The 26,404-nt window shown below is 41.6% G+C and overlaps 1 protein-coding gene across 4 annotated transcripts in view; it reads right to left on the bottom strand.

Annotated features, from left to right (window-relative positions):
• Positions 1-779: 779 nt before the first annotated feature.
• Positions 780-26,404, bottom strand: part of ANGPT1 (angiopoietin 1) — a 224,715-nt gene continuing 199,090 nt past the window's right edge. For 3 of the 4 annotated variants that reach the window (XM_075920221.1, XM_006113014.4, XM_006113011.4), the window contains 2 exons: positions 21,621-21,751; positions 7,192-9,648 (listed from right to left, as the gene is read on the bottom strand). In XM_075920221.1, coding sequence (XP_075776336.1) covers positions 9,488-9,648; positions 21,621-21,751 — 292 coding nt within the window. In that variant the 3' untranslated portion in view covers positions 7,192-9,487. Of the gene's footprint in view, positions 917-7,191; positions 9,649-21,620; positions 21,752-26,404 lie in introns of those variants that run through there. The other variant, XM_075920222.1, reaches the window with a different exon arrangement.

Raw genomic sequence — 26,404 nt, 5'->3', positions numbered from 1 at the left:
GCACAGAGCTGTCCCAGGTTTCAGAGGAAGTCTCTGGCACAGTTGGGTATTGAATCATAGCCTCCTGATTCTTGGTTCACTGTTTTAATAAGATTATCCTTCCACTAAAAGTATTGACTGTTCTAAAAATGGCATGGCTACTGAGATTGCCGTTTTATTCACAAACAAGCAAGTCAAACTGGGACCTTAGCAGTAGTATACTATTCAGTTCCAAGTGTTCAATACTCTAGAGGGGAAATTGAATAAAGCTGGATGTGCAACCTAGACACCGCAGAGGCCATGTCTGTAGTACTCAGCTGCTGAGTTATAGGACCTGAAAATAAGTGCTGTGTTTCTTTAGTGCTGTTTATTTCTATTTGTTCACAGCTGCAAAGTTCATAGCTTTTGGGAAAATAGGAAAAGAATACCACGAATGACCGAATTTCTTCAGCTCTCTAAATATTGATACACTGCTAGGTCCTTTAAGAAAATAATTGTATGTGGAGTCCCAGTAAAGTCTAAAGGTTATCTATGGTCTCGTGACCTCTGAATCCTAACTGCCAGGCAACTGTGGTTGGTACATTAGAAAGTGAGAGGTCAAAGAAACTAGATATCTTATGTATGGCAAGAGTATTAGCAGCTTTGGCTGTTCCACTGCTATTAATTTGAACCAGGACTTTATTTTATAACAAACATTGCTCATGTGCCACAAAGAGAAAAACAGTGCTTACATGTTGAACAGAAATTGTATTTTTATATTTCTAAATTGATTTATGAATCTTTTCAAGAGCAAAAATAGATCTCAGAATAGATGGATCCTTTTTCAGTTTGATGGACAGTTTGATGGTATGTATTCTTAGTTAGGAAGCTAAACTTTCTCCGCAATTCAAAACTAGCATTTCAGGCTTACCTCTTGATACTGAATGCTTCAGGGACCCTGTGGAAAAAACAATGTGATAATGTAATCAAAGATTGTATCATAATGCATTATGCATTAGAGAAGTGAATTAAGTTTGCAAGGGCAAGCTGCATTCTTGCATTTTCTGAGTGCTTGACTTTGTAACCTGTTCCTTTATTATAATTATTTTTGAAATCTGATTTAGTAGAACTCACAAAATATAGCATGCCTCCTCCATCTTGCCTTTCAGTTTCTGCACCCTCCTTAAACTTCCTCCTGTGTATTGCATTTGCTTAGTCTGGGTGTGTTCACAGTTCATTGGATACAAGCTGGCCGTTTCAAGGTTTTAGCTTCTTGCTTTCATGCCTGCACAAGAGATCCTATACTTATCTCAAACTCTGAAAGCAGATAATACAAGGATGAGATTGCCAATGTCTGCAAAATACTGAATTGTTTACCTCTCTTTGCACCAGCACCTATGCTTTATGAAATACACTTTACACTATAAGGTTACATCTAGACTGGCATGATTTTCCGCAAATGCTTTTAATGGAAAAGTTTTCCGTTAAAAGCATTTGCGGAAAAGAGCCTCTAGATTGGCACGGACGCTTTTCCGCAAAAGCACTTTTTGCAGAAAAGCGTCCGTGCCAATCTAGACGCGCTTTTGTGCATAAAAGCCCCGATCGCCATTTTCACGATTGGGGCTTTTTTGTGCAAAACAAATCTGAGCTGTCTACACTGGCATTTTTGTGCAAAAGCTTTGCGCAAAAGGACTTTTGCCTGAACGGGAGCAGCATAGTATTTCCGCAAGAAGCACTGATTTCAGACAGTAGGAAGTCAGTGTTCTTGCGGAAATTCAAGTGGCCAGTGTAGACAGCTGGCAAGTTTTTCCGCAAAAGCAACTGCTTTTGTGGAAAAACTTGCCAGTCTAGACACAGCCTAAATGTCTTTGTCCTCATCATGTCTATATTCCCTTTTGGGAAAGTCCCTACTCTTACAATACCATTGTATTTTTAATATATTTGAAATAAGATGAAGTTGATAGGAGCTTAGTATATTTAAAATTGAAACCATTTATTTAGGTACCTAACTAGCACTCACTTTGGGCATTCATGTTTTAAACCTCGGCTTTCTATCAGTCCCTTTAGGATTGCTTAGATAAGTATTCATTCATTTCAGCTCAGCCTCTTTGGTGAGCTAAACCTTGTAAAACCTTAATATTGAACTACAGGTGGCAGCAAACATCAAAAACATACAAGTATAAGGAATGGAATATATTTCAGGGTGGATTGTGGCTGCTGGATGATTTAATCTTACCCTGTCCACTCCGAGATATCAGCAAACTCAAATTACATGGGCATCTCTCCAGACACCTCTGTTTCATGACAGGCTGCATGTGAACTGTCCTAAAGATCCAAATCACAGAACCTAATCATAGGTGTGAGAAGTAAGCATGTGGACAGTGCTGCAGCACCCTGCAGATTTTGCATCCTGCTCCAAGTCTCAGCCACCAGCCCATACCAGACGGGTTGACTACCATCAGGGGTCCTGGCTGCCAGCTCCATGGGGTCATGGACACTGGCCCCATCGCCTCTGGGGATCCCAAATGCTAGGCCCAGGGTCCCAGTCACTGGAGCTCTGTGGCTGCCCAGGGTCATGACAGCCAAGCCTAGGAGCTCATCTGCAGTTTCCAAACATCAGCCCCCAATCCCAAGGCTTTGCAGCTGCCACAGCAGCCCAAGGCAACAAAGGGCCCTGGAGTTAGATGGGGGTAAGATGGGGCAGAGAGGAACAGCATAAAAGTTGTTCCAGGGCCACTGAACCTAATTCCATCTGATGTAACCTTATGCAGAGGCACCAGACCCTGAACAAAGCAAGAATGAAAGCCGAAAGAGAAATTTTAAACCACTTTTGTGCATTCGCCTGTGTTCCGATCAAAATGTCGCTCTAAAAGTTGACATGCTTGGAAACAAACCGTTCTTCTATTTCAAATAACCTGAAATGCATGGTGTATAAACCATGTTAAATAATGGCATGGAGGTGGGAGTGGGTATGTGTATTGTTATAAAAAACCCTCTTGTATTCAGGCAAGAAGGGTGGCATTCTCTTGCAATAAAATGACATGATCTCACGTACAGAAGTACACGCCTGTCTCTTTGTGCCATTCTACTTGCCCATACAATGATCTTTACTAGCAAACCAATGTCTACAGCGTGATGTAAGCTAATTATTTACTTGCAAGGAATTTATTGTTTTTCTCAAAGCTCCCAAGACAACAGGTCACATTGCCGATTAATAGGCAGCATCTGCCAAAAGCTTAAGGCCAGATACTCTGCTGGTAAATGGTCATAGCTTTCCCTGAGCAGTAGGGAAACTGTCAATGGCTTTCTGTTTTCCATATGTGCCTATATTTTGTTAAAGCAACAAACGCCCTCTTCCTGTGCAGTGTTCTTCAGCTAACACAGTTGTAACTATTAAAAAATAAATAGAATATGATTGTGACACCTTAGATCACTGATTTCCACCTGATCTGAAAACTGGCAGAGCAAAGGCCAGAGTCTTAGCACTGTTAAGCTTACTTTGAGCTGCTTCATGGACACAAAGCTTTAAAGGCAGCTTAGCTGGCAAGTGGACCATTTCGTCCTGTGCAACAGACTCTTCTCCAGGTGGCTTTTAAACTATATGGTTCCTAGACCCGTGCTCATGGAGTTTTCCCATGAGCAAGGGGGCATAGCCAGGACACAGGCTCCTATGATCCCCAGTTATTGCAGTAGCTCCTGGGAAACATGCACAGCTAGTGTCAAGCAGGTAGCCATGAAGCTGAATTGCTTTTGAATAGCTGGGCCTTATCTGACCCCAGGATTGAGGGACACAAAGTTGACTTTAAAGTCACTTGTACCAGAGCTGCGCAAAGTACAGCTTTGATGCAAAGCAGGCCCCGAGACAGTGTTTGTCTCTGAAGTAAATTTTTATGCCAGAGTACATCCCCAGAAGTTAAATGAAGGTTAGAAAGAGGACAATGAGAAACGTGTGGTACTTCGGCAGGCATGAAGGGAGCACAGTGTATTGGAGCCAAGAACCACTATATGACTTTGAGGGGAGAATTTTGCTCAAAGATTTACAGCGTTAATTGTTTTGGGTGAGGCTCTCAGAAGAGGAATCAAATAATAATCGCTAGTGGGTGGAAGGTGAACTCTAGAGCAGAAGACTTTAAATGAAAATAAAAGTAGAGCATTTTGCTTCAAAAATGTAAAAGCAAAATATACGCCAGGGAGTTCTGCTCCATTACCCAAAAGAAAATAAACCTGCAGTTCAGTGATGCATCTGAATGGGAACAGATCTGAGATTTGTAGTTTCCTTGAGAGTAGATAGTGATTCTAAAAATAAGCATGAGGGGTCTGTGCAGGGGTGGAGGTCCAAGTCTTTTAGTAGAAGAATAAATATTATCTGAAGCTGATTTATCTGACTGATGGATTCTTGTCTCATTGTAAGAGAATGAACTGTTTCTCACAATGTCACTAATGGTTCCTCAAGGAAGTGGGGACCACTTCTCTGGCCTTTGTTTTATATTTTGCATGATGTAAAAACCACTGTCGGCATCTACTTTGCACCAGAAGTAATGAAGAAGAAGACATGTTAAAAAATAGCTATTGTGTTGCTTTCATATCTTGGCTAACTACCCAATAATGATTACAGAAATAAAACAATTATAATATGACCTTGCAAAAGGGAAATTATTCAGGATAAAGGAAGGCAGATCCACCAAAACTATGAGCTCGCCACACATCCTTATGGTTATGTGAATTTAATTTAATAATATGGGACCCACTGTGCAGGCCATATGTAATCAAGGGGAGTTTTGCTTGCCTACAACTACACATGCTGCTCCATCAGTGATAGCACTGTGTTTATTGTCTTATTGAAACATTTTGGCAAAACACCCTGTATCAAAATAACAATAATAAAACTAATCTGCCATTCCTCTTTTTGTTCTTTCTTCTTCCATTCATTTCCATTGTCTTGAAATATCTTTTCATCCTGCTTCATTTAATACTATTTTTCCAGATTTTTCTAATATTAACTGTTTAGATTATCCAAGACCATTTCGTTTAATCCCTTCAAATACATGTTGATTTTCAGTGTCTCCTACAAATTATTTACTCTGCTCCCTTTTTGTCTCTCCTTAGCTTTTTTCCTCTTCTTTTCTTTCTTTATCGGTGCTCTCACCTCATTTTTTTTCAGTCTAACTGTCCTGTTCTTTCTTTGCCCATGCCCTCTGGTTTTCAAGTTTTCAATACCTATGGCTATATCATGTCAGCATCACCCTTTCTTCCACTATCCCTCTGCCTCCCACAGGGAGGCCCACATGGAGTTTCTCAACCTGCCTTCCACCTGAACTGAAAAATATCCTTGAAGAGCCTCAGTTTTTTATCCATATAGTATACAGGAGTAGCTGTCAATGGCACCTTCTCCCCACTCACTTGCCTGCTATGTAGTGTGCTTTGGTACCTCTTGTATTGCTTTTGTGAGGCAGCTCAATGTCCTTGAGCCTTGTAGCTTGGAAGTGACACAGACCCACCCTTTGTGTGATGGCATGCTTGATACGAGTGGTGGGGCCAATGACTTTGTTCATTCATTGTGAAGATTAAAACATAGAATTACAAAAGTGCAAGATTAAGCATAAGAGTAAGTAACATTTAGAGGAATTAGGTGATAGATCAGACAAGCTGAAATGCAAGAAAACTGAAGGTCAAAGCCTTCAAGATCTAGCTTAGCTATTTTAGGCTTTGGATACAAGAAATGAGTGACCTAAAAATGACTTAATACAATAAGATTCGGAGAAAAGAGGCAGAAACTAGCAATCTTTTGGAAACAGATTTTGGAAAGCTAAATTTAGTCATAAAAGTTCTGTAAGAACTAAAATGTGCTATAACACATGCTTTGACCGTAAGGTAGAGGTGGTACATCAACCTGTACAGCCTTTAGGTATCCCTTGTGTCTCCTGGAGACAGAGACCAATGAGGCTATGTCTACACTGCATTTTTTTGCAAAAGAAGATATGCAAATGGAATGCTCATTTGCATATCTTCTTCTGATTCTTTTTGAGGAAGAGGTTTTGCCTCTAAAAAGCCATGTAGATGGGGCCCTTTGTCTGAAAAAAAAAACCCTTTTCCACAAGATCCTGCAAACCTTGATTTTTGAGGAATAAGGGATCTTGTGAGAAAGGGTTTTTTCCTGACAAATGGCCCCATGTACATGGGGTTTTTTAGTGGCAAAACCTCTTCCGCAAAAAGAATTGGAAGAATATATGCAAATGAGCACACTATTTGCATATCATCTTCTGCAAAATCCCCCCAAAAAACCTCAGTGTAGACACAGCCTAAGAAAGGGAGGGACATTGTCAGCATGTACATGCACAGAATGTAGATAGAGATAGAATCACTGTATAAAAAGGGGGTACCTAGGATAGGCAAATTGAGCTTCCTGTGAGAGACTCCATCAGAAATCTACCTCAAATTGACAGTCAATTCATATGAGGGCCAACAGACTTTGACAGAGCCAACACTGCCTAAAAGGATGAGAGTATTTCTGTAGTTACAGTTAGTACATGGTAGATATCCTGTTTTGGAATTATATATGCTGCTGTATATGCTACTGTTATTATTATTATGTTTATTAAAGTACAAAAAGTCATAAGGGCAGGAGAAACAACTGGTGTGCTTCAATTTGTCTCTTGGTTAGTGGAATGTGAGAGATTAAAAACAGGGCTGGCCTTACCATGAGGCGAACTGAGGAGGCCGCCTCAGGTGCCAGACTGTGGGGGGGAGGAGGGGTGCCGCTAGGACCCAGAGTGTAGAAAATTGTGTCTGCTCCTGGTGCATACGTATTCTCTCTGCTCTAGATGCACAGAGATGGTGGAGTGCTGTGCTGGAGGAAGGAGGGCACAAGAGACATAACAGGCAGGCAGGAGAAAAGGTGGCATGGGGGCATCATTTGAGCTCCCAGCCTCAGGTGCCAAAATGTTGTGGGCTGGCCCTGATTTAAAAAAAATGAAAACAAGTTGTATTTGTTAGATTAAGAATGTGAAATATATCCTGATTATTTTAACCAAGAAAAACGAGTAAAATAAAACTCAGATGCATATTTTAAAGGTAAGAAGATATTCATTTGTGCTCAAGCGCTAACATGAGTCCCTTCATAAGAAAAATCTGAACATTTGAACATAAGTGAGAGAGAGAGGTGGAGATATGTTAAATGACCTATCATTCTGCCACAAAAATGAATGCTTACAGGACAGAGTCAGACTCGGCAAATATTTTAAAAAGGTTTTATTATAAAGGATAGCAACCCATGTCCCCATTTTTTTCAAACCCAGATAAATAAACAGTATATATCATGTTTTTGCTTTTTATGTGTTTTGTCTTTTGCAACAGTTTCTACAAAATGATATTCCTAATTCCGTGACCTGAAAAAAAAAATCTTGTGAGAACACAGTGGAAGGCAGACCAAGACCACAGGTTTTGCACCAAAATGATGACTGCATACATTGCAAAGATTACTGGAAACAGAGACAAAGCAGCACTCTGAAGAACTGCTGAGCAAAGAATAGTTGGGTAATTTAATCCACACAACACAACAAATTAACCCCTTGGGCAGGATTATTCAAAAAAAAAAAATCATACGGATGCATAAAAACAAAGCCCTTCCTACTTGGAAAACATTGAGCTAACAAAATTACAAAAGAACCCTGTGGTGCTCCTTATCCTTTCATGTTGCCTTAAAAAATCTATACTGCTTTATTTTCTTAAATGGAAGAAAGCTGTTAAAGAATAAAGAGCCTAGTTATTGAAATACCGTAATTGTTAAAAATCAAACCAAACCAACCCCCCACAACAACCAGATTGTCGTTTTGCCTGATTTCAATAATAGTTTTTTTTAATTAAAACAAAAACAAACAGCTCCGTCCACATATATTTTATTGGTCTGATTTTGTTCCCATTCCAATCAATGGATATTTTACATTCGATTTTAAATGGAGTAGGATTAGTCTCTTTGTTTTTCTCAAAGCGGGCAGAGACTATGTAGACACTAATTTCCAAAAACTAGCTTCTCCATCAGATTATGTCAGCAGAGGTTTTTAAATAGAAAATATAACAGCTTTACATTTGGGTGCCACCTGACCCCTTTGCTACAAACTTTTTTCATAGGCACCTTAAATATGACAATATCTGACAGCTGACCCTGCACCCAAGCCAAATTTTTAGTATAACAAAATGACTTAATACAATGCATTTTTAATGGGAAGCAACATGTATAACACCATTCTAGAATTTTTTAAAAATTATATCCTTTTGTAGTTTTGCATTCACGTGCATTGAATAGGGTATATGCAGCATGTACAAATTAAATGGCCACTATTTGTACTGTAGAGATATAAACATGCTATTTACAATTTATAATTATAATTATTCCTTTATTTTCTATAATGTTGTGATGAATACTTTTTATAGTAATAGCTGAAGCAGAGTGTAGCACTGGTTTGCTTCAGTTATTCACAAAGTAGGTGAAACAATATAGTGAAGAAATGAAAATCTAATAAGAATTTAAAATAATTAATGCTAAAGTGTGCACATGCAAAGATACTTTAAAATTAATCCATCCAGGTAAACTACATGTTTATGCCATTTTATACATCCTAACAGTCTGATTTCCTGTTTACTTTGAAAGAAATTCATATATGCAAAACAACATATTTCTTCATGATATATTTCACATTCTTTAAACTTTCCTCCAATCTTTCAGTGTGACAGTCAGACTGTTTTAATGCAGGCAAAAGCTGCACTAAAAAGCCCCAAATGGTTATTTTTTTTATCACACTATAAATCCTAGCGCAGGGATTATGCCAATTATCTGGATTACCTATACTTACTTTGCCCTAACAGTGCTGACGATTTTCTGCATATTATCCTTATCATTCTTCATGCTCTGTGACTCAGTATGTTTATCAGGGGTATGTTTTACATTTGAAATGGGCTGGATGAAAAAATAACTCTATCGTATACTATTTGACTCTGGATTTAAGAGAAATCCATCCATCCAACTTCAGATTACTAAAGATAATGATTGGAGTGGTCATTTTGGATAGTTTAAGATGTGCATTAATAACACCTTATCGGTAATACTTTTGCATAGATGTGATGCCATTTCACTGCTGAAAATGATTCTTCTCAATAGAATATCATAGATTTGTTTCTGTTCTTCAGTATTATCCAGTATATTTTTGCATCTTTTACACAAAGGAAAAGATATCTGCTGACAGATACTACATTCAGTCACAGTGACAGTTACATGAAGTCCATGTGTTCTCCTCCATTGGAAAATCGTTACAGCCACCTTCTCTTAGGCCAAGCCATCCCAATGTTATCAGTATATAGGCTGCCTCGTGTAGAGTTTTTGGAGACTATGAAGTGGTAATGGAAGAACTTTGTGTAGCTCCTACTTGTTGCTTTTACAACACCCTCAACCTCTTTTCTTCTGAAGGTAACACAAGAAGTTCTTTCAATAAGAGTGGTATCGTGTTTTGTTCTTGTGTCTTGAGGCTGATTGCTTTCAAAAGTCTAAGGGCCGAATCATCATAGTTGTTGAATGTAAGGAATAGCTGGGGCCTTTGAAATAGTGCCACTTTATCCCATTTAGTTTTCCATGATTTTGTCCAGCAGTATAGAACATTCCATTCAGATTGGAAGGACCGCAGGCATCAAACCACCAGCCTGAAACAATTAAGTACGTGCAATTAAACTGCCAGTTAACAAACCATTTCCATTTTGTTTTACAACTTTAACTGATTGGCAATTTGTGGCTCCAAAGACTTGTAAATATTGTTAGTAAGGCCAGGATTTTGTTTTATCGCTCTTTTGGTTATTTTGTGTTCAAGAGAATGCACATTGAGTTGTGCACTGTGTATGCATAGTATGACAGTGGCCGATGTGATGCAACAAAGTATTTATGGATCAAATAAATTGGATTACATGTTAATAATGTTAATATAGTGCTTTAATTCCCACCTCTCACAACTGAGGTCAAATGAATGCCTTATTTCACCTCTTGTGATTTTCACCTCTTGTGATTTAAAATTATTCAGCAAAATCTTTCAGTAAATTCTTAAATCTGTGATATTCATGTCAAGCTACTTTGTTTAGTTTTAATTGCAATTCCTATCAGATCATATAAATGACTGAATAAGTAGAAAATAAAATTTACTTTCAAAATGTGGAAGGGAAAATTTATAACTAAATTAAAGAGGAGCAAGGATTAGTAGTTTTTTTTATTTACATATGGCAAGATATAATTTCTTGTTCTTGAGTTTGTCAAATCAAGCCAATTACTGTGAGAAACCCTGTATAATGTAATCAACCCAATTTAGGCTACATACTGTTGCAATAAGGAATCAATATTAGAGCCTACATACATCCTGTGCAATTGGACTATATCGGTATTATTTATTCATAGTATGGTAATATACAGAAGTTCATTGTTATCAGTGCTGTAGAAACACAGAGTCAGAGACAGTCTTTCTCTCATAGAATTGACAGTCTAATTTAAATGAATATGCAACAAGTGGCAGGTACACACAAATTGAATGGATGAGCAAAGGATTCGAAGGTTAACACTGGTTGTAAAAACATGGTGACTCACAGTAGTTTATATGCACAAAAAGATGGTTCTGAAATCATGGTTTTTGTGGACTACAGTATTGCCATCCTGAAGTTATTAAAAAATCATGAGTCAGACACCTCAAAAGAGAGGTGTTTAAAAATCATGGAAGTTTAAAAAAAATAAATCTTGAGTTGCTTTTATTTTTCTTTCCTTTTTTTTGAACCTTAAAGGTTCTGATTTCCAACTTTTTGCTGTGGCATAGTGCTAAAGACTTATTACTATTTTGTTTATAGAATTAAACTGATATTTTCATCAGTGGAGGAGTGAGGACTAAAGAAAAACACCAATTATCAGCAAAATTGGCAATACTCAAAAGAAATCTTGGCTCCTCTGAAGTCAGTTTAAGTTTTGGCATTGACAAACAGGGTCTGATTTAAAGATGCTCAACTAAGACTGAGGGAGAAGAAGGAACGAATCCCCCCTTTCAAAGTGCAGAGTACCAAGTCCCCTTCTCTATGGCTGGCTAAGGCTTTGCAGATGGATTCTTTGTTTATGCTGTAAGTGTTGCATAGTTAGGACTAAATACAGCAGCAACCCCGGAGTGTGAATCCTTCAGTGCCTTTCATGACCATGGGGAAGAGAGGCAGTATCTGTCCCAAGAAAAATTAAGTAATAAGTTTCCACTGCTAGCCTGATAAAAATAAAACCTGGATCTTTTTCTTTCCAATTGTGAATCACCTGGTCCCTTTTTAAATTTACAAGTCATTGACTTCTCAACTTCTCCACATGCACAGAAACATTTGCGAGCCTGTTGCAAGCAGCACCAGTAGAATTCTACCAGGACCAGATAATGATCAAGCAGTGCACATATTTAGTGATATGAGCTTTCCTTGGCTCAATGGAACAATTCTACAACTTGCAAACAAAGATGAAGCTTGTTAATGTTCAGTGTTCATTGTTCCCAGTCCATCTTCTTGAGCTGGAATTCAAAAATGGGAGTCTTTTTGTGCAGTGCATAATTCCTAGGTTGTTCCTACAGTGTCAGCAGATTCTGCTCTTAGAGTTGTATGTGATAATGATGATAAAAATCCACTGTTTGGTGGTTTTAAACCAATGGATACAATAGTGACAGTGAGTAGTATACATATCCAGTGTTTACTCTGTCCTTTGCCTTCAGACCTATGTTATTTATGTTTTTAGTCTTGTAAAGTAATTTCTTACATTTTGGATATTACTCAGTGGTTTTTTTTTCAAAAGTAACACTTCATACTCAAATCTTGTGGGGAAGATTTATGCCAGATAAACTCTGGCAAACTTTTATTTTGATACATTTGACCTCTCTTTGATTACAAAGCTATACCTTCGGGGCTAATAACCAAAGAAGGAGAAAGCTGTGTAACTGATGTTTTACTGTAACTATAGCATAATCTTGTAGAAATGTAAGACAAACCTAAACAGAAAAAAACTAATGTTCATGTTTCAAAGTTGGAACACAGATGCAGCTGGATTCTGTTTACAGTACCTCAATATAGACATGGCAAGCTGCATTAGTTGCCATTTAAGTTTGCAGGAACAAAAACAGAAGGAAGATTGGACTGGATCTGGGGTTTTTGCATTCAGTGGTGTCCTCCAAACACTGCCCAAAGAAAATACAATTCTGAAATGGTACTAATTAAAAAAGCACTGAGAGGCATTATATTTCATAAGGGGAGTTGTGAAACATTCCATCAAAGTTTTCTTTTCTTAATTCCCCTTTTATTTTTAGTTGTGTGTTTTATTATACCACATACTTACAAGTATGACTATGCATGGGCTTTTTTAGAGACAATTTTGTCATTAGTGCAATAATGTGTTTTTAATCTTCCCTCCTTTAGTTTTTTTAATTCCTCTCCATTCCTGCTCACTATTCTGAAAGGCCTCTTCCCATATTCCCCTACAAGCCCTAACAGGTGTCCCAAAATCCTCTCATGTCAGAGTTCTCTACTTTGAATTCATCTGAGGTGTTGCTGGGCCACCAATCAGATTATCAGCATGGTTGTGTGTTTGGGCAGAGAGCGGCGCGTTTTTTTTTTTTTTTTTTTTAAAGAGTTGTGAGGGAAGAAAGGAGGAAGAATGAAGTGGAGGTTTCCCAGAGAGCTGCAAAGGAAGACAAAGGAATTGCCATGCTGGGTCAGTCCAGTCCATCTAGTAGCCTGTCTTCACCAATACCAGAAGTTTCAGAGGAAGAAATCCTGTAGGTAAAAGACTGACCCAGAGCAATCTTCTTCTGAATGCCCAATACTTACAGGTTGGATTATTCCTGAAGTTGGAAGGATCACTTCTTCCAAAGACCTTGTTTGTTTTTAATAAACTATAGCAACCCCGGATATCCTGATAGAAATGTAGCCGTGTTAGTCTGGTGTAGCTGAAGCAAAATAGAGGACTATGTAGCACTTTAAAGACTAACAAGATGGTTTATTGGCCCACGAAAGCTCGTCATCTAATAAACCATCTTGTTAGTCTTTAAAGTGCTACATAGTCCTGTATTTTGCTTCTGGATATCCTGGTTATTCATGGATAGCATGTGGCAGAGAGTTTCATAGACATCTTGTATAGGGATATAATTTCTTTTTATCACTTTTAAATAGGCTGCCTTCCCATTTAATTGACTTTGTGTTATAAAATGGTTAAAGAGGAGTGCCCAATTGGCGATCTTTATACCATCCATTACTTATTGTGTTAATCTCCTGTTGTAGGTAAACAATCCCAACCTTTTCTGACTCTGGTCTTTGAAAGCTTTTCTATGTTCCTAATAATTGTCATCACTCATTTGTGAACTCCCCCTCTCCTGCTATATTCTTTGTGAGACAGGAGGATACATATTCCTGGTGCGGACATAACCCTGGAATCTGTCATGGCATCAAGATATGTTCATGTCATCCAGTAACCCAGGGTATGTCTACACTACAAAGTTAATTCGAACTAACAGACGTTAGTTCGAATTAACTTCGATAGGTGCTACACTAGCAAACCGCTCGTTCTAACTTAATTCAAACTAGCGGAGCGCTTAATTCGAACTAGGTAAACCTCATTCCACGAGGACTAACGCCTAGTTCGAATTAAGTAGTTCGAATTAAGCGCGTAGCCACTTAATTCGAACTAGTGGGAGGCTAGCCCTTCCCAGCTATCCCTGGTGGCCACTCTGGGCACCACCAGGGAAACTCTTATGACCCCCTCCCGGCCCCGGAGCCCTTAAAGGGGCATGGTCTGGCTACGGTGCCCGTGCCAGGTGCAAGCCTGCCAGCACCCAGCCAGCAGACCCTGCACCTGGCACGGATCGAGCCAGCCACCCACTGCCACCAAGCCCTCCGTCTCTTCCGCTGCCACCAAGCTCCCGCCCAGGTCCGCAAGAGGCAGGTACCCTCCTGGTCTAGTGCAGACATTGTGGAACTCATCCACGACCTCCACACTAGGCACAGGAAAGTGGCCGTCTAGGGCAGGATAGCTGCCAGCCTGGCCATCCAGGAGCAGGTTTGCATGAAAATCTAGGTGGTTCAGTGAGACCCACGACCCTCAGCCCTGAGCTTAGAATGACCGTACTGGGTCAGATCAAAGTCCATCTAGCCCAGTAGCTTGTCTGCCGACAGCGGCCAACACTAGGTACCCTGGAGGGGATGGACCGAAGACAATGACCAAGCCATTTGTCTCGTGCCATCCATCTCCAGCCTTCCACAAACAGAGGGCAGGGACACCATTTCTACCCCCTGGCTAATAGCACTCCATGGACCCAACCTCCATGACTTTATCTCACTTCTCTTTAAACTCTGTTCTAGTTTTAGCCTTCACAGCCCCCTGCAGCAAGGAGTTCCACAGGTTGACTATTTGCTTTGTGAAGAAGAACTTTCTGTTATTAGTTTGAAGCCTGCTACCCATTCCTTTCCTTTGGTGTCCTCTAGTCCTTCTATTATGGGAACTAATGAAGAACTGAGAAGTCCCAGTCTCCTTAGCCTCTCTTCATATGGGACCTGTTCCAAACCCCTGGTCATTTTAGTTGCCCTCCCCTCTCCCACCTCCTTTTCCCAGTCTCCCCGAGTTTTGTCCAATAAAGAGAGTTTCTATTTTTGAACACGTGTCCTTTATTTTGTACATTAGGAAGGGAGGTTAGGGAGGGGTAAGTGGAAGGAGGTGAGGGAGGAATGGGGTAAGAGCCCCCGATGGGGAGGACTGGGGTGGCTCTGTGGCCTCCACGGGGTGGAAGCTCTCCTGCAGCCCCCCAATTGACCCCCCTCCCCGGATGGCAGCCTGTGGCAAGTGCAGCCGGGCTGATGGCCTAGTGCTGTGATGTGCCGAGTGTGGGCACTCAGGGCACTCCAAGCCAGGACTGCTTTGCTGTCCCTTATCGAGTTAGACAAGCGAGCAGGGAACCCCTGAGAACTGTCTGTCCGGGGTGCGGGCGGGTCCCTTTAAGCACAGCCCTCAGCTAGCCTGAGACAGCAGCTCCATGCTCTAAGTCCTAATCTGATGCCCTGCCGGCACTGCTTCCGGCCATCCTTAACCCCGGTTCAGGGTCCACTCAATGTGGACATGCTAGTTCGAATTAGCAAAACGCTAATTTGAACTAGTTTTTAGGTCTAGATGCACTAGTTCGAATTAGCTTAGTTCGAATTAACTAATTCGAATTAAGTTAGTTCGAATTAGTGCTGTAGTGTAGACATAACACCACAGATTTAAAATGATTTTTTTATGGCAGTTGCAGGAAGAGGTTTTCACGTACTGTAAACAGCAGGGCTACTCAACATGCAGCCTGCAGCCTTTTTGTTTGCGGCCTGCGGTTCAGTTTGGGTTTACATGGGACTCAATGTGTGGCTCGCGGGTGGGAGCCAAAACAAAAAAACAGTCAATATAATGGTCTTCTACTACTAATATGCATTTTAGTAGTTAAATTCCTGGACTGTCATTGCTCATTAAAAGTGCTGTCATATGGGTGGAAATCGGGTAAATATTGCATTTCATTATTATCAGCAGAACTGACTGAAATGGGGCCTGTACGTGGTGCAGTCTGGCTTTAATCTTTGTACTCATGCCTGTCAGTGTGAAATAAGCTATTTGCATATATTTGCATATTTATTTGCATGCATATGCAACCACACTTAAGTTGCGTCCCACGGCATATGCTGTATCACTGTGGCCCCTGGGGCTTCCAAAGTTGAGTAGCCCTGGTCTACAGTGATGTCCAGGTCCTGCAAGTCAGCCACTGGAGTGAGTCAGGAAGAGGAGAAGTAGGCAAAAAGGTAGGAAAAGCAAGCTTCTTGTTCACTAAAAGGAAGAAGGAGCAGAGAAATTTAAGAAAATGTGTAGCCCTGTGGCACTTAAAAAATGAACAGACTTTCATAACCTTTCGTGGGTAAAATCCACTATGCATCTGACAATGTGGGTATTACCCACAACAGCTTATGCCCAAATAAATCTGCCAGTCTTTAGGGGTCCAGAAGACTCCTCGTTTTTGCAGATACAGACTAACACAACTAACCTTGCAAGGAAATTTGTGTTAAAATTGTAGACAATTTATACACGTCTCCGTAAGCATCAAGACTTGTAGTTGCTTCTGCCACCTGAAAAGAGCTTTCTAATTTTTTTAGGTTAAACTATCTCTAATAACTATATGGCTACGTCTAGACTGGCATGATTTCCGCAAATGCTTTTAACGGAAAAGTTTTCCGTTAAAAGCATTTGTGGAAAAGAGTGTCTAGATTGGCATGGACGCTTTTCCACAAAAGCACTTTTGTGCAAAAGCATCCGTGACCAATCTAGACGCGCTTTTGCGCAAAAAAGCCCCGATCGCCATCTTCATGATCGGGGCTTTTTTGCGCAAAACAAATCTGAGCTGTCTACACTGGGCCTTTTGTGTAAAAGCTTTGCGCAAAAGGACTTTTGCCCGAACGGGAGCAGCATAGTATTTCCGCAAGAAGCACTGATTTCAGACAGTAGAAAGTCAGTGTTCTTGCGGAAATTCAAGCGGCCAGTGAAGACAGCTGGCAAGTTTTTCTGCAAAAGCAGCTGCCTTTGGGGAAAAACTTGCCAGTCTAGACACAGCCTATGTGTATGGGAAATGTCAAGTAACCTTACGTCTATGATTAGCACCAGCTCTGCCAATAATAAACAACTTTAAGTCATAGATTATATTGTCTATACAAACAATGTTTTAGATAATTATTGGTACGTTGATTTAAAACCATCTAAAGAAATAAGCATTGATCCCCACTGTGGGCAACTGCTCTTCTGCAATATGCTTTGTTAATTGCTGCCTTTTATTGTTTTAAAAAGATGCTGTTTCTTCTAGTGAAAAGCTGTGAAATTTGAAACCAACTAACTTTCATTAAAAAAACATTCAAAACTTCAGATATACTTGCTTTTGTATGAGAGATTTCAGGTGTTCTGCTGCCTCACCTATGTCCTGAATGTCTGTGCTGTGTGTGAGATTAGCACTAAACTTTCTTGTAAAAATAGCCTATAACTATAATAAACAATAACAGCTGCCTATGTAAACACTGGGATGACTGTATTATCGGTCAATTTCTCTGAAATTCCATTTATAAATTTCATATACTTAAAACCAGCACTTGTAAAATCAAAACAAACAAACAAACAAAAACCCTACTCTACCCCAAAAGGGGTGGTGGAAACAGCATTTTCGGGTAGTCTCTGGGGAAAAATATCCAGTTAGTATGCACAAATGCAGGCTTTGCATGCACAAATGGTTAAAGTATAAGACTATTGAGGCCTGTTTGAAATTATGGCTCACACCTCTCAGCCATTCTCTTTTGCCCATCATTTCACCAGATGTACTGTAATTCTTAGTATGCTGGGTGTTTACTCCTGGCCATTAGGTCCTAGAGTGGGAGCTTCTCTGAACTGTTTTATTCTTCAAAGTGTCTAAAAATGGCTTTCTGGAGAGTGGATACTTTGTTGCCAAAAGCTTTCCATTTCTGTTCTGCTTCCTGAACTCTATGCATGGACTTCTTGAATGCAAGCTCATATCCATCAAACACAGTATGCAGTCTTGCCAGGCTTAGGTACAAACTGGACAACAGAACTTGGGTAGCTGTGTGCATGCACACATCCAAATATTTAGGTACCTAGAAGAGTTTACCTATGGAAACGTAGATATCTAAAGGCTTTAGATGTCTGCAGGGTTATGGGGCATCTGAGTGAGGGTATGAGGTCTAAAGTTCAGCTCTTAAATAAATCCCTCTTTGGAACCAGCCCGCCTGTCAATTAAAATTAGTGGGAGCCAGGTATTTAATTCCAATTTGTGCCATTGAATGCTTTTCCCCAAAATCACCCTGAAGTAGGGTGAATAAATATAGCACAACTTCTCAGGGCATTTGACATGTGAAATAGCTCTTCTGATGAGGCTGCTGCATGGTATTTAATCTTGTTTTGGGATAACACTTTTGATGTGCACCAGATGGGAAGCGGCAGCTAATAAGATCACTGAGAGCGCCACATGGGCCTTCTTTATATCTCTATTTTCAGCTCTGACTACAACCATCTCACAAACTTTATCTGCAGTTTATTTCAGTCCTTATTCCTGACACAAATATGTTGGGTTCATCTCACAGAGGTTACAGGATCCCCTAAGCTCTCAAGATAGCCAGAAACCTGCTTGTAGAGTTCACATGATTCATAATTAAAGTGCTGTCTGTGGGGCTGCCAAAAGCAACAGAGGGCTTGACAATCTTCAGTAGAGCTCAATCCTTGTTTTTTTTCAGAGGGCTTTTTTAACAAACTGTCATCACAGTCACTTTTCTTACTCTGCCCCTTTGTTGTGACATAAAATTGGAATCAATCGACTGAATGTTCTTGTTTTGAAAGATTTAATTGATATTTCTCAAGGAGTGAGAAAATCAAGACCATTGGGAAAATGCAGTAGAATGTGTGAAGAGAAATGTAAAAGGGTGAAATATTTAGAGATTAAGTGAAAAAACAATTAGTGTCTTAAGGTCTTGACCCTTTTATAAAACAATACATTACTCAAACAATTTTACTTATAAAACTGTTTAAATTATCCCTGTAGACTAATTGCATTTAGTTGCTTTTTTTCCTATTTGAACTTTACTCTGAATTTGGCAGTTCACCTCTTTCCTGCTTTCTTCTTTTGTTTACCTCGCCAGTATATTTAGCCTGGGACTACACTACAGAGGTAGGCTGACGTAAGGCAGCTTACATGGAGCTAACTCTGTAAGGGTAAGTCTACACAGAAGCTTTATTTCAGAATAACTGACGTAATTCCGAAATAACAAACAGCATGTCTACACAGCAAGCTATTATTTTGAAATAATGGTGAGCTGGCGGACTTCTCACTCTGATTCCTGTAACCCTAATTTTACAAGGAGTAAGGGAAGTCGAGGTTCAAGTGTTCGTCCTTCCACTTCCTGCTGCGTAGACAGCTCCAAAAGCCGAAGTAAGCTATTTTGACTTCAGTTACACAGTTGACGTAGCTGAAGTTGCGTAGTTTAATTCAACTTTTGCCCTGCTGTGTAGACGTGCCCTAAGTATCCACACTAAAATGCATCCCCTACTGATGTAACTTGCCCACTACATCAACTTAATAACCCCACTTCCATGAAAGGCATAAGTTGCGTAGCTAGGTTGACGCTGTGTCCATGTAGACACTGCTTTGCTTACATTGACTGCTGCTGCCTTTCAGATGCCACCCCACAATGCCTCACACTGACAGTTAAATCACTCTTGGTGAGGCTGTGGATCACTGACATAAGGAGCGCAGTGTGGACAGGCAAAAGTGATTTAATTACTGTGGGGGTTATAAGTAGAGCTCTGAAAATCCAGGAATATCTGCTTTGTGTCCACAGATATCTGCATCTGTGAATGTGGATGTGCAGGCAAAATGTTTTTTCACTTATCTGTGCTGAGCTCTGCTCTGCTTAAGTCCATGTGACTTAGATTAACAATTCTATAGAGTAGACATACTCTTAGATGACAGAGGGATTTTTCTGTTAACGTATAGACAGGATTCAGCATAATATACCTGTGTCTTTCAGAGCCCGTTGGAATTATAGCTCTACAACAGACTAAGGCTATGTCTACAATACAGACTTCACAGCCCCACAGCAGTACTACTGCAGCCTCCCATGTAGCTGCTCTATGCTGATAGCACAGAGCTCTCCTGCCGGTATAGTTAAACCACCCACACTGAAGAGCAGTACAGGCAGTCCCCGGGTTACGTACAAGATAGGGACTGTAGGTTGGTTCTTAAGTTGAATCTGTATGTAAGTCGGAACTGGCATCCAGATTCAGCCGCTGCTGAAACTGATCAGTTTCAACAGCGGCTGAATCTGGACACCAGTTCCGACTTACATACAGATTCAACTTAAGAACCCAGGCGTCCCCAAGTCAGCTGCTGCTGAAACTGATCAGCAGCTGATTCCAGGAAGCCCGGGGCAGAGCAACTCTGCCTCGGGCTTCCTGTAGTCAGCCACTGGTCAGTTTCAGCAGCGGTTGACTTCAGGACGCCTGGGACAGAGCAGCTCGGGTGCTGCTGGGTTGGTCCAGTACCATGGCCGCTCCTCGGCGCTACTGGACCAACCCAGCAGCACCCCCGCTGCTCTGCCCCAGGCGCCCTGATTCAGCCACTGCTGAAACTGATCAGCAGCGGCTGAATCAGGACTCCTGGGGCAGAGCAGCTGGGGTGCTGCCGGGTTGGTCCAGTAGCGCCAAGGAGCGGTGCTGCGGGACCAACCGGCAGCGCCCCACCTGCTCTACCACAGGCCCCGGGCTTTGCTCCACGTCTCCCTGGTCTGCTGGGTGGGAACACAGCTAGTGCCCCCCCACCCAGCAGACCAGGGTGATGCTGAGCAAAGCGGCGGAGGACCCGGGGCCGGACCCGCGGCGCTTCCAGATCAGCGCCGCAGGTTCGGCCCGGGTCCTCCGCCGCTTTGCTCTGTGTCTCCCTGGTCTGCTGACTCCCCCAGCAGACCAGGGAGATGGGGAGCAGCTTTTCTCGCCCCGGAGGAGGCGGGCGGCGGGACCAGGTGTCCCGCTGCTCCAGTCCTCCGGGGCGAGAAAATCCCCATTCGTAACTGCGGATCCGACATAAGTCGGATCCGCGTAACTCGGGGACTGCCTGTAGCTATGTCGGTGGGAGAGCATCTCCTGCCAACACTGCACTGTCCACATGTGTGCTTTTCTCAATGAACCTGAGGCTGGTTGGGTTGGGGTTTTTTTTTCACACATATGACCAGTTTTACTCACCAAGGCACTAGTGTAGACATAGCTTAAGTTTATAAGGGCTGACTAACCTACCATGCTAAAGCCAAAATAAACCGCAGGGAGCTCCCCAGAGGCAGTTGCTTGAGAAAGGAGACCATTCCTCTTGGTTTAGTCTGAATTGCTCCAAATAATCTATACCAGTATGGATAGTCCTGTCTGCGAAGGGCAATAAGCTGTAGCAGTTTGTCACCTCTAACGTTGTATCTCTATTGGGGTTGTGTCCATATCCATTATTTATTTAAAAATATCACACCTGTAAATGGAAACAGTTATACCTATACAAGAACTGGGGGTAAAATAGGCCTGAATATCTTGATAGGCTTCCCTTCTGCGTTTTATTTTCTTCTGACTCCATCCAGCTCTTGCCTGAACTGTTCTGTGTCTACTCTTCTTATCTCTAACACTCTCTTTCTCTTTCCCATTTCTGATCTTTCTCCTTCCCTACGCCCTTAACCTTTCCCTTCTCCTTCTCTTCTTTCCCCCTTCCTTTCCCCCCCCCCCCCACAATCTCTCATCTCCATCTCCTTTACTCTCTTTCATTTTCTTTCCACCTTTCCCTTCTATTGTTTGCCACCACTTGTTGCAGCTTGTTTCAAATTAGACTGTAAACTTTTGGATACCAGAGTGTACATATTTCTACAGCACATAGCAGGCACTTTGGGGAGCACAATCACAGTGCCCAAAGTAACAGCCTCTCAAGGAATCTCTCAGAGCACTGCACATCATCTTTCCCCCAAAGTTGCTTCATCATGGCCAGTTTAGAAATGCACAGCAGATTAAAGTATATAGAGAGCATGCCTACTGGTAGTGTGCTTACCTCCTGTTAGCATGAGGGCACATTTGCACATGCAGTTGTCATTATCAGCATCTTTAGTACTGAAATCAGCACCATGTAAGATCAGGCTACTTTGCTTTCCTGCTGTTCCTGAGTGACCTTTTAGATACAGCCTGAAAAAGTCAAAGCAAAAAGTCATATCACCAAAGGTAACAGTAAAAAATCCAGATTTCCATGGTAGGATTGGCTTCTGTGGTGATACACACACTTAAAGATTACAGAAACCTCACAAATGTCTTGGGTTTTGGCTCAATCAGTTTGTTGTCAGGGTAAGATGAAGAAATCCAGGATGTTTCAACATTTCTTCACTAGGACATTAGTTCTATCACTGACCAAACTTCGTTACAAATTATATAAACTGGGATACAGAGGAGAGGGGAAGAAAGATGGTGAAGGGAGAAAGCAAAGGCAAAAGAAGGTATGGATTTACATGGTGGCATTGTTCATACATGGCTCAATTTTGTCCCCTTCTCTTACTCATGCTGACTGACAAATTTCCCCTGTAGTTTGAATGGGACTAATTGCAAAGTGAGGTACAATTCATTGTGACACCATGAATTGTAATAATTGGGATTGTTTTCAGAATAAGGTTCTACTCTGTGTACCTGGAATCGGGTGTATATTTTAGCATGACACAGGAATTTTCCTACACATGTAATTTATATTTAGTGTTATTGGATGTGGAGATGCTAATTCCCAGGCACTGCATTGAAAACTTTTCCCTGCCATGGTTTGAATTAAATCCAGAATTTTTAGAAGGGACAGATGATCCAATGGTTAATGATCTAGCCAGAGATCTGGACTCAATTCCTTACTCTACCACAGAAAAATGATAACAAGACAAAAGCACCATATTGCCACTGGACAAACACTTTCACAAAGAGCTCTCACATGTACATGCAGCTCTTCCAATACCTGCCCTCAAAAGAAACCTACTAAACACCTTCAAAAGGTGAGCCTGGGAACTTCAATTCATAATTCTGCTACAGAGCAAAAGCTATGGACTTACCAGGTTTTATGGCTTATTTGTAACACGCCATACTGCTTGCTACCCTTAACTGCCTACAGCAAGTATAACAATCTAACATCCAGTTACCTATTTTAAGTGACCCCCTACAACAAGCATTACCTCTTTGCTCAACAATCTGTCCCAACTTGTATGTAGCTCAGACACTGCTGCCTTTCTCAGGCCTGACAAAGAGCTGTGTGTAGCTTGAAATCTTTCAGCTTCCACCAACAGAATTTGTTCAATAAAAGATATTGGACATCTACCTTGTCACTTTCATACCCTGAGACCAACACGGCTACACCAACACTGAAAAAAGAAATGAGAAAAGCCTAAAAAGCTCTAAAAATGTAAATAAAATATACTGAATGCCAGAGAATCAGAAATGCCAAAGCCTAGTGCAGTTGTTCAATCACAGAATCAATTAGCGATTTCCCTTAGCACATTCTTGCACTGGGGGACACCTGAACTTTGGGGCCAGTTAGTCTAAGAGCTACCTTTACCCACATTCAATTCTTTGTTTTGTATCAACCCCCAAAAGGCTGGAATTGGTTCTATTTATAGTCACTAGGCTAGACACTGATGACTTCTTTTACTAGCTGCACTTAATTTTTTGAAGGGCAAAATCAATTTCTCCGAGATTGTGTTGATAGAAAAATGACTCCAGCGCATGCTACAAGGTTACTTTCTGCTGCTCATGTCAGCAGTGCAGCAGCAACACCAAGCTCACAGGCGGCTTATGTCAGTTAAAATAAAGTGAATGCTGTTTTATTCAATCATTAAAGACAGTGCTGGCCAGATCGTTTTATTAACAAACCACACCATAAACCCCACTTAGTCCCAATAACATCATACAAATACTATAACAGAATGACAAATTACTGGGCAATCACTGAGATGTCTGTGGTTTACTTTTCCTTGGAGGAACAGGCTATTTACAAGCTTATGCTCCTATTCTGATATGTTATAAACATCCTACTCAGCTCTGCAATCTGACTTTTCCGTGGCTCTGTTTTTTAGGTAGGTTACTAGTAGCTAGAGGTGGGTAAAGCTAACCTATCAAACTGAAGTGAGTGGATCTGGTAGGAAAGGGCCTCATATTCAGTACACAAGTAGCACTTCCAGGGTTGTGTAGCACCTCAACACCACTTGCTTTAGTGTAAGAAAGTCATGTATATGCCTTCCGTGCCTCAGCTCCCTGAAACCACCAGTGTCTGGCAACACAAGTTCTGCCTTCCAGATCTTGGCAGACCTTGCCGTCTATACACATGAACAAAAGGCACACACCAACCACAGAGGTCTCCAAGTGCTCCTAAGCGTGCTCCACCCTGTTTCACAGAACACTCCCAGACCGCTTAGAGTAGCTATCCCCAAAGGAATGGTGCACAAACCAGATTGTAAGAGTCAGGTCAGCATCCAGCACTTAGTTGTGGTCAAAACAAGGCTAACTTTATTGTCACAGAACAGAGCTTCAAGGGAAAGAAAGTAACACCATTGGAAACAAATGGTTAAACCAAAATTATAATGTAGCTTCTAAGGCTACATCTAGACTGCAAGCCTCTTTTGAAAGAGGCTTTTTCGAAAGATACTTTAGAAAAAGCCTCTTTCGAAAACGAGCGTCTAGACTACAATCAGTACTTTCGAAAAAGCAGGCCACTTTTTCAAAAGAGAGCACCCAGGCAGTCTGGATGCTCTCTTTCAAAAAAGCACAGTTTGCATTACATAGCGCTTTTTTTCAAAAGAGCATTTCGAAAAAAGGCATTCTTCCTTGTAAAACGAGGTTTTTTTGCCATTGAAAAAACTTCCACATTTTTTCGATTTACTTTTGAAAGAATGTAGCAGCAGTTTAGACGCAGGGGAAGTTTTTTCGAAAAAAGGCCACTTTTTTGAAAAAACCCTCTAGTCTAGACACACCCTAAAGGTCAAACTTAATTAACAAAGCATTCTTCAAACTCCTCTGTGATAGCCTGCCCCAAGTTTTTCCCTGGTGTTTTCATAATAGTCCCCCTGAGACTGTTTCCTTTTTCAACAGGATATTCTGCCTCAACTTCCATGGCTTGTTTTTTCCTATGTGCTTTCAAAACTTCCTAGCTGTCAGAGAGGTTAAGCACTGGAATAAATTGCGTAGGGAGGTTGTGGAATCTCCATCACTGGAGATTTTTAAGGGCAGATCAGACAAACTATATGATCCAGTCCTGCTGTGAGGGCAGGGGACTGGACTTGATGACTTGCAGGGGACTCCTTCCAGTTCTAGTGTTGCACAATTCTATGTTGTTTCCACATCCCACCTTTAACATTTGACTTACTCCTTAGCCACCTTTCATGACATTCTTTGGTAAACTAAAATGCAAATACCAGACCCTCTGTAGCTTTTAGGTGCTCTATCAGAGGCACCAAGAGGTTCCTGGGTCACAACACATCAGCCAAATGAGTAAAATACTATTCAGTGTGAATTAATATATCAGAATCTGGCCCTAAATGGTAAGTTCCCCATCTCTGAGTTACAGCTGAAGCCATTTTAAAGTTATCATCAATTTCCAAAACCATGAAGACACTGATCACCTCGCTCCATGAATAATATATGTTCAGCAAACTACATTTAAAAAGAAAGCTAGTTAAATACTAGGAGAAGTTAATTTTCATTGACCGCAAGTTGAAGTAAATATATTTGAGAAAGTTTGTCTGTCCATCTGTCTGTCTGTTCAAGGAGTGCTCCTAAATGGTAAGTGCTAAGGCCACCAACTTTGGTAGAGATACCTCTTATAATAATTTAAAGCAAAGTCAAAATGTGGTTCTTCCAGGAAAATGGGACGTGCCTGGAATGGTATTGCTTCTCATTAAGCTGCACAGAGACACAGAATCACCAGGCAGATGAAAGATGTAGATGGAAGGTGCCTCCTTTCACCTAGTTGGAACTGTTCTTGTCCTGAGCCTCCCACTCCTCAGGTGTCCATCAGGGAGGATGGGGATTCATACAGGAACATTGCTCTCCTTCTTCCAGGAGAGGGCAAAGTTCACAGTTTGTTGCATTCCTCACTCTGGCTGGGGAGAGCAAGGGGCAGATGAACCTGGAACTGCCCCAGCCAGGGGCCATGCACTCCTCCCCTGGCTGTTCCCAATGGAGCTGCAGCAGACATGGAAAGGCACTTCTCACCTAGCCCCAAGCTGCTGCAGTGACAGTAGGCTGGGTAGGTCTCTGTCCCTGGGGAGCCTGCATACTGAACCCCACATCTCCAGCCGCACCCCAGAGCATTGATTTAAATGACGTATGCAGATTTTTTTTCTCTATATAATATATACAAACGTTTTTCCTGCAGGATGACAGAGTGATGTGTCCAACAGCCTCTCCCTATCTCCACCCTCTAGTGTTCCCTCTAAGCTGTGCAGCAGCACATCATCACAGGTGATTAATCAGCCCCTCCCAGTCAGAGGCTCAGAGCTCCCTGCAGGGAGCTGATTGACTGGGCAGGGCTTCGCACCTGTGAAGCTGTGCTGCCATGCAGCTTAGAGGGAGCACTGTCCCCCTCCCCTTTCTCCAGTTTTCTGCTGCCATGTGGCAGACTCCCTATTCCCCATTTCCCAGAAGCTGAGGGGAAGAGTGCAGGGCCTGTGAGGCCCCTAAGAGGCCCCCCTCTCTCCTTGGCAGCCAGGGGGAAGAGTGGAGGGCCTGAGAAGCCCAGGAGCAGTCCCCTTCCCCATCCTGGTGGCCAGGAGGGGGCGGGGAGGCAGGAAGAACACAGAGTCTGCGAGGCCCGCCTCC

Source organism: Pelodiscus sinensis, chromosome 2, assembly GCF_049634645.1.
Source record: "Pelodiscus sinensis isolate JC-2024 chromosome 2, ASM4963464v1, whole genome shotgun sequence".
NCBI lineage: Eukaryota > Metazoa > Chordata > Testudines > Trionychidae > Pelodiscus > Pelodiscus sinensis.
Note: the sequence above shows the minus strand (reverse complement) of the source record. Positions and strands in the feature narration are given on the sequence as shown.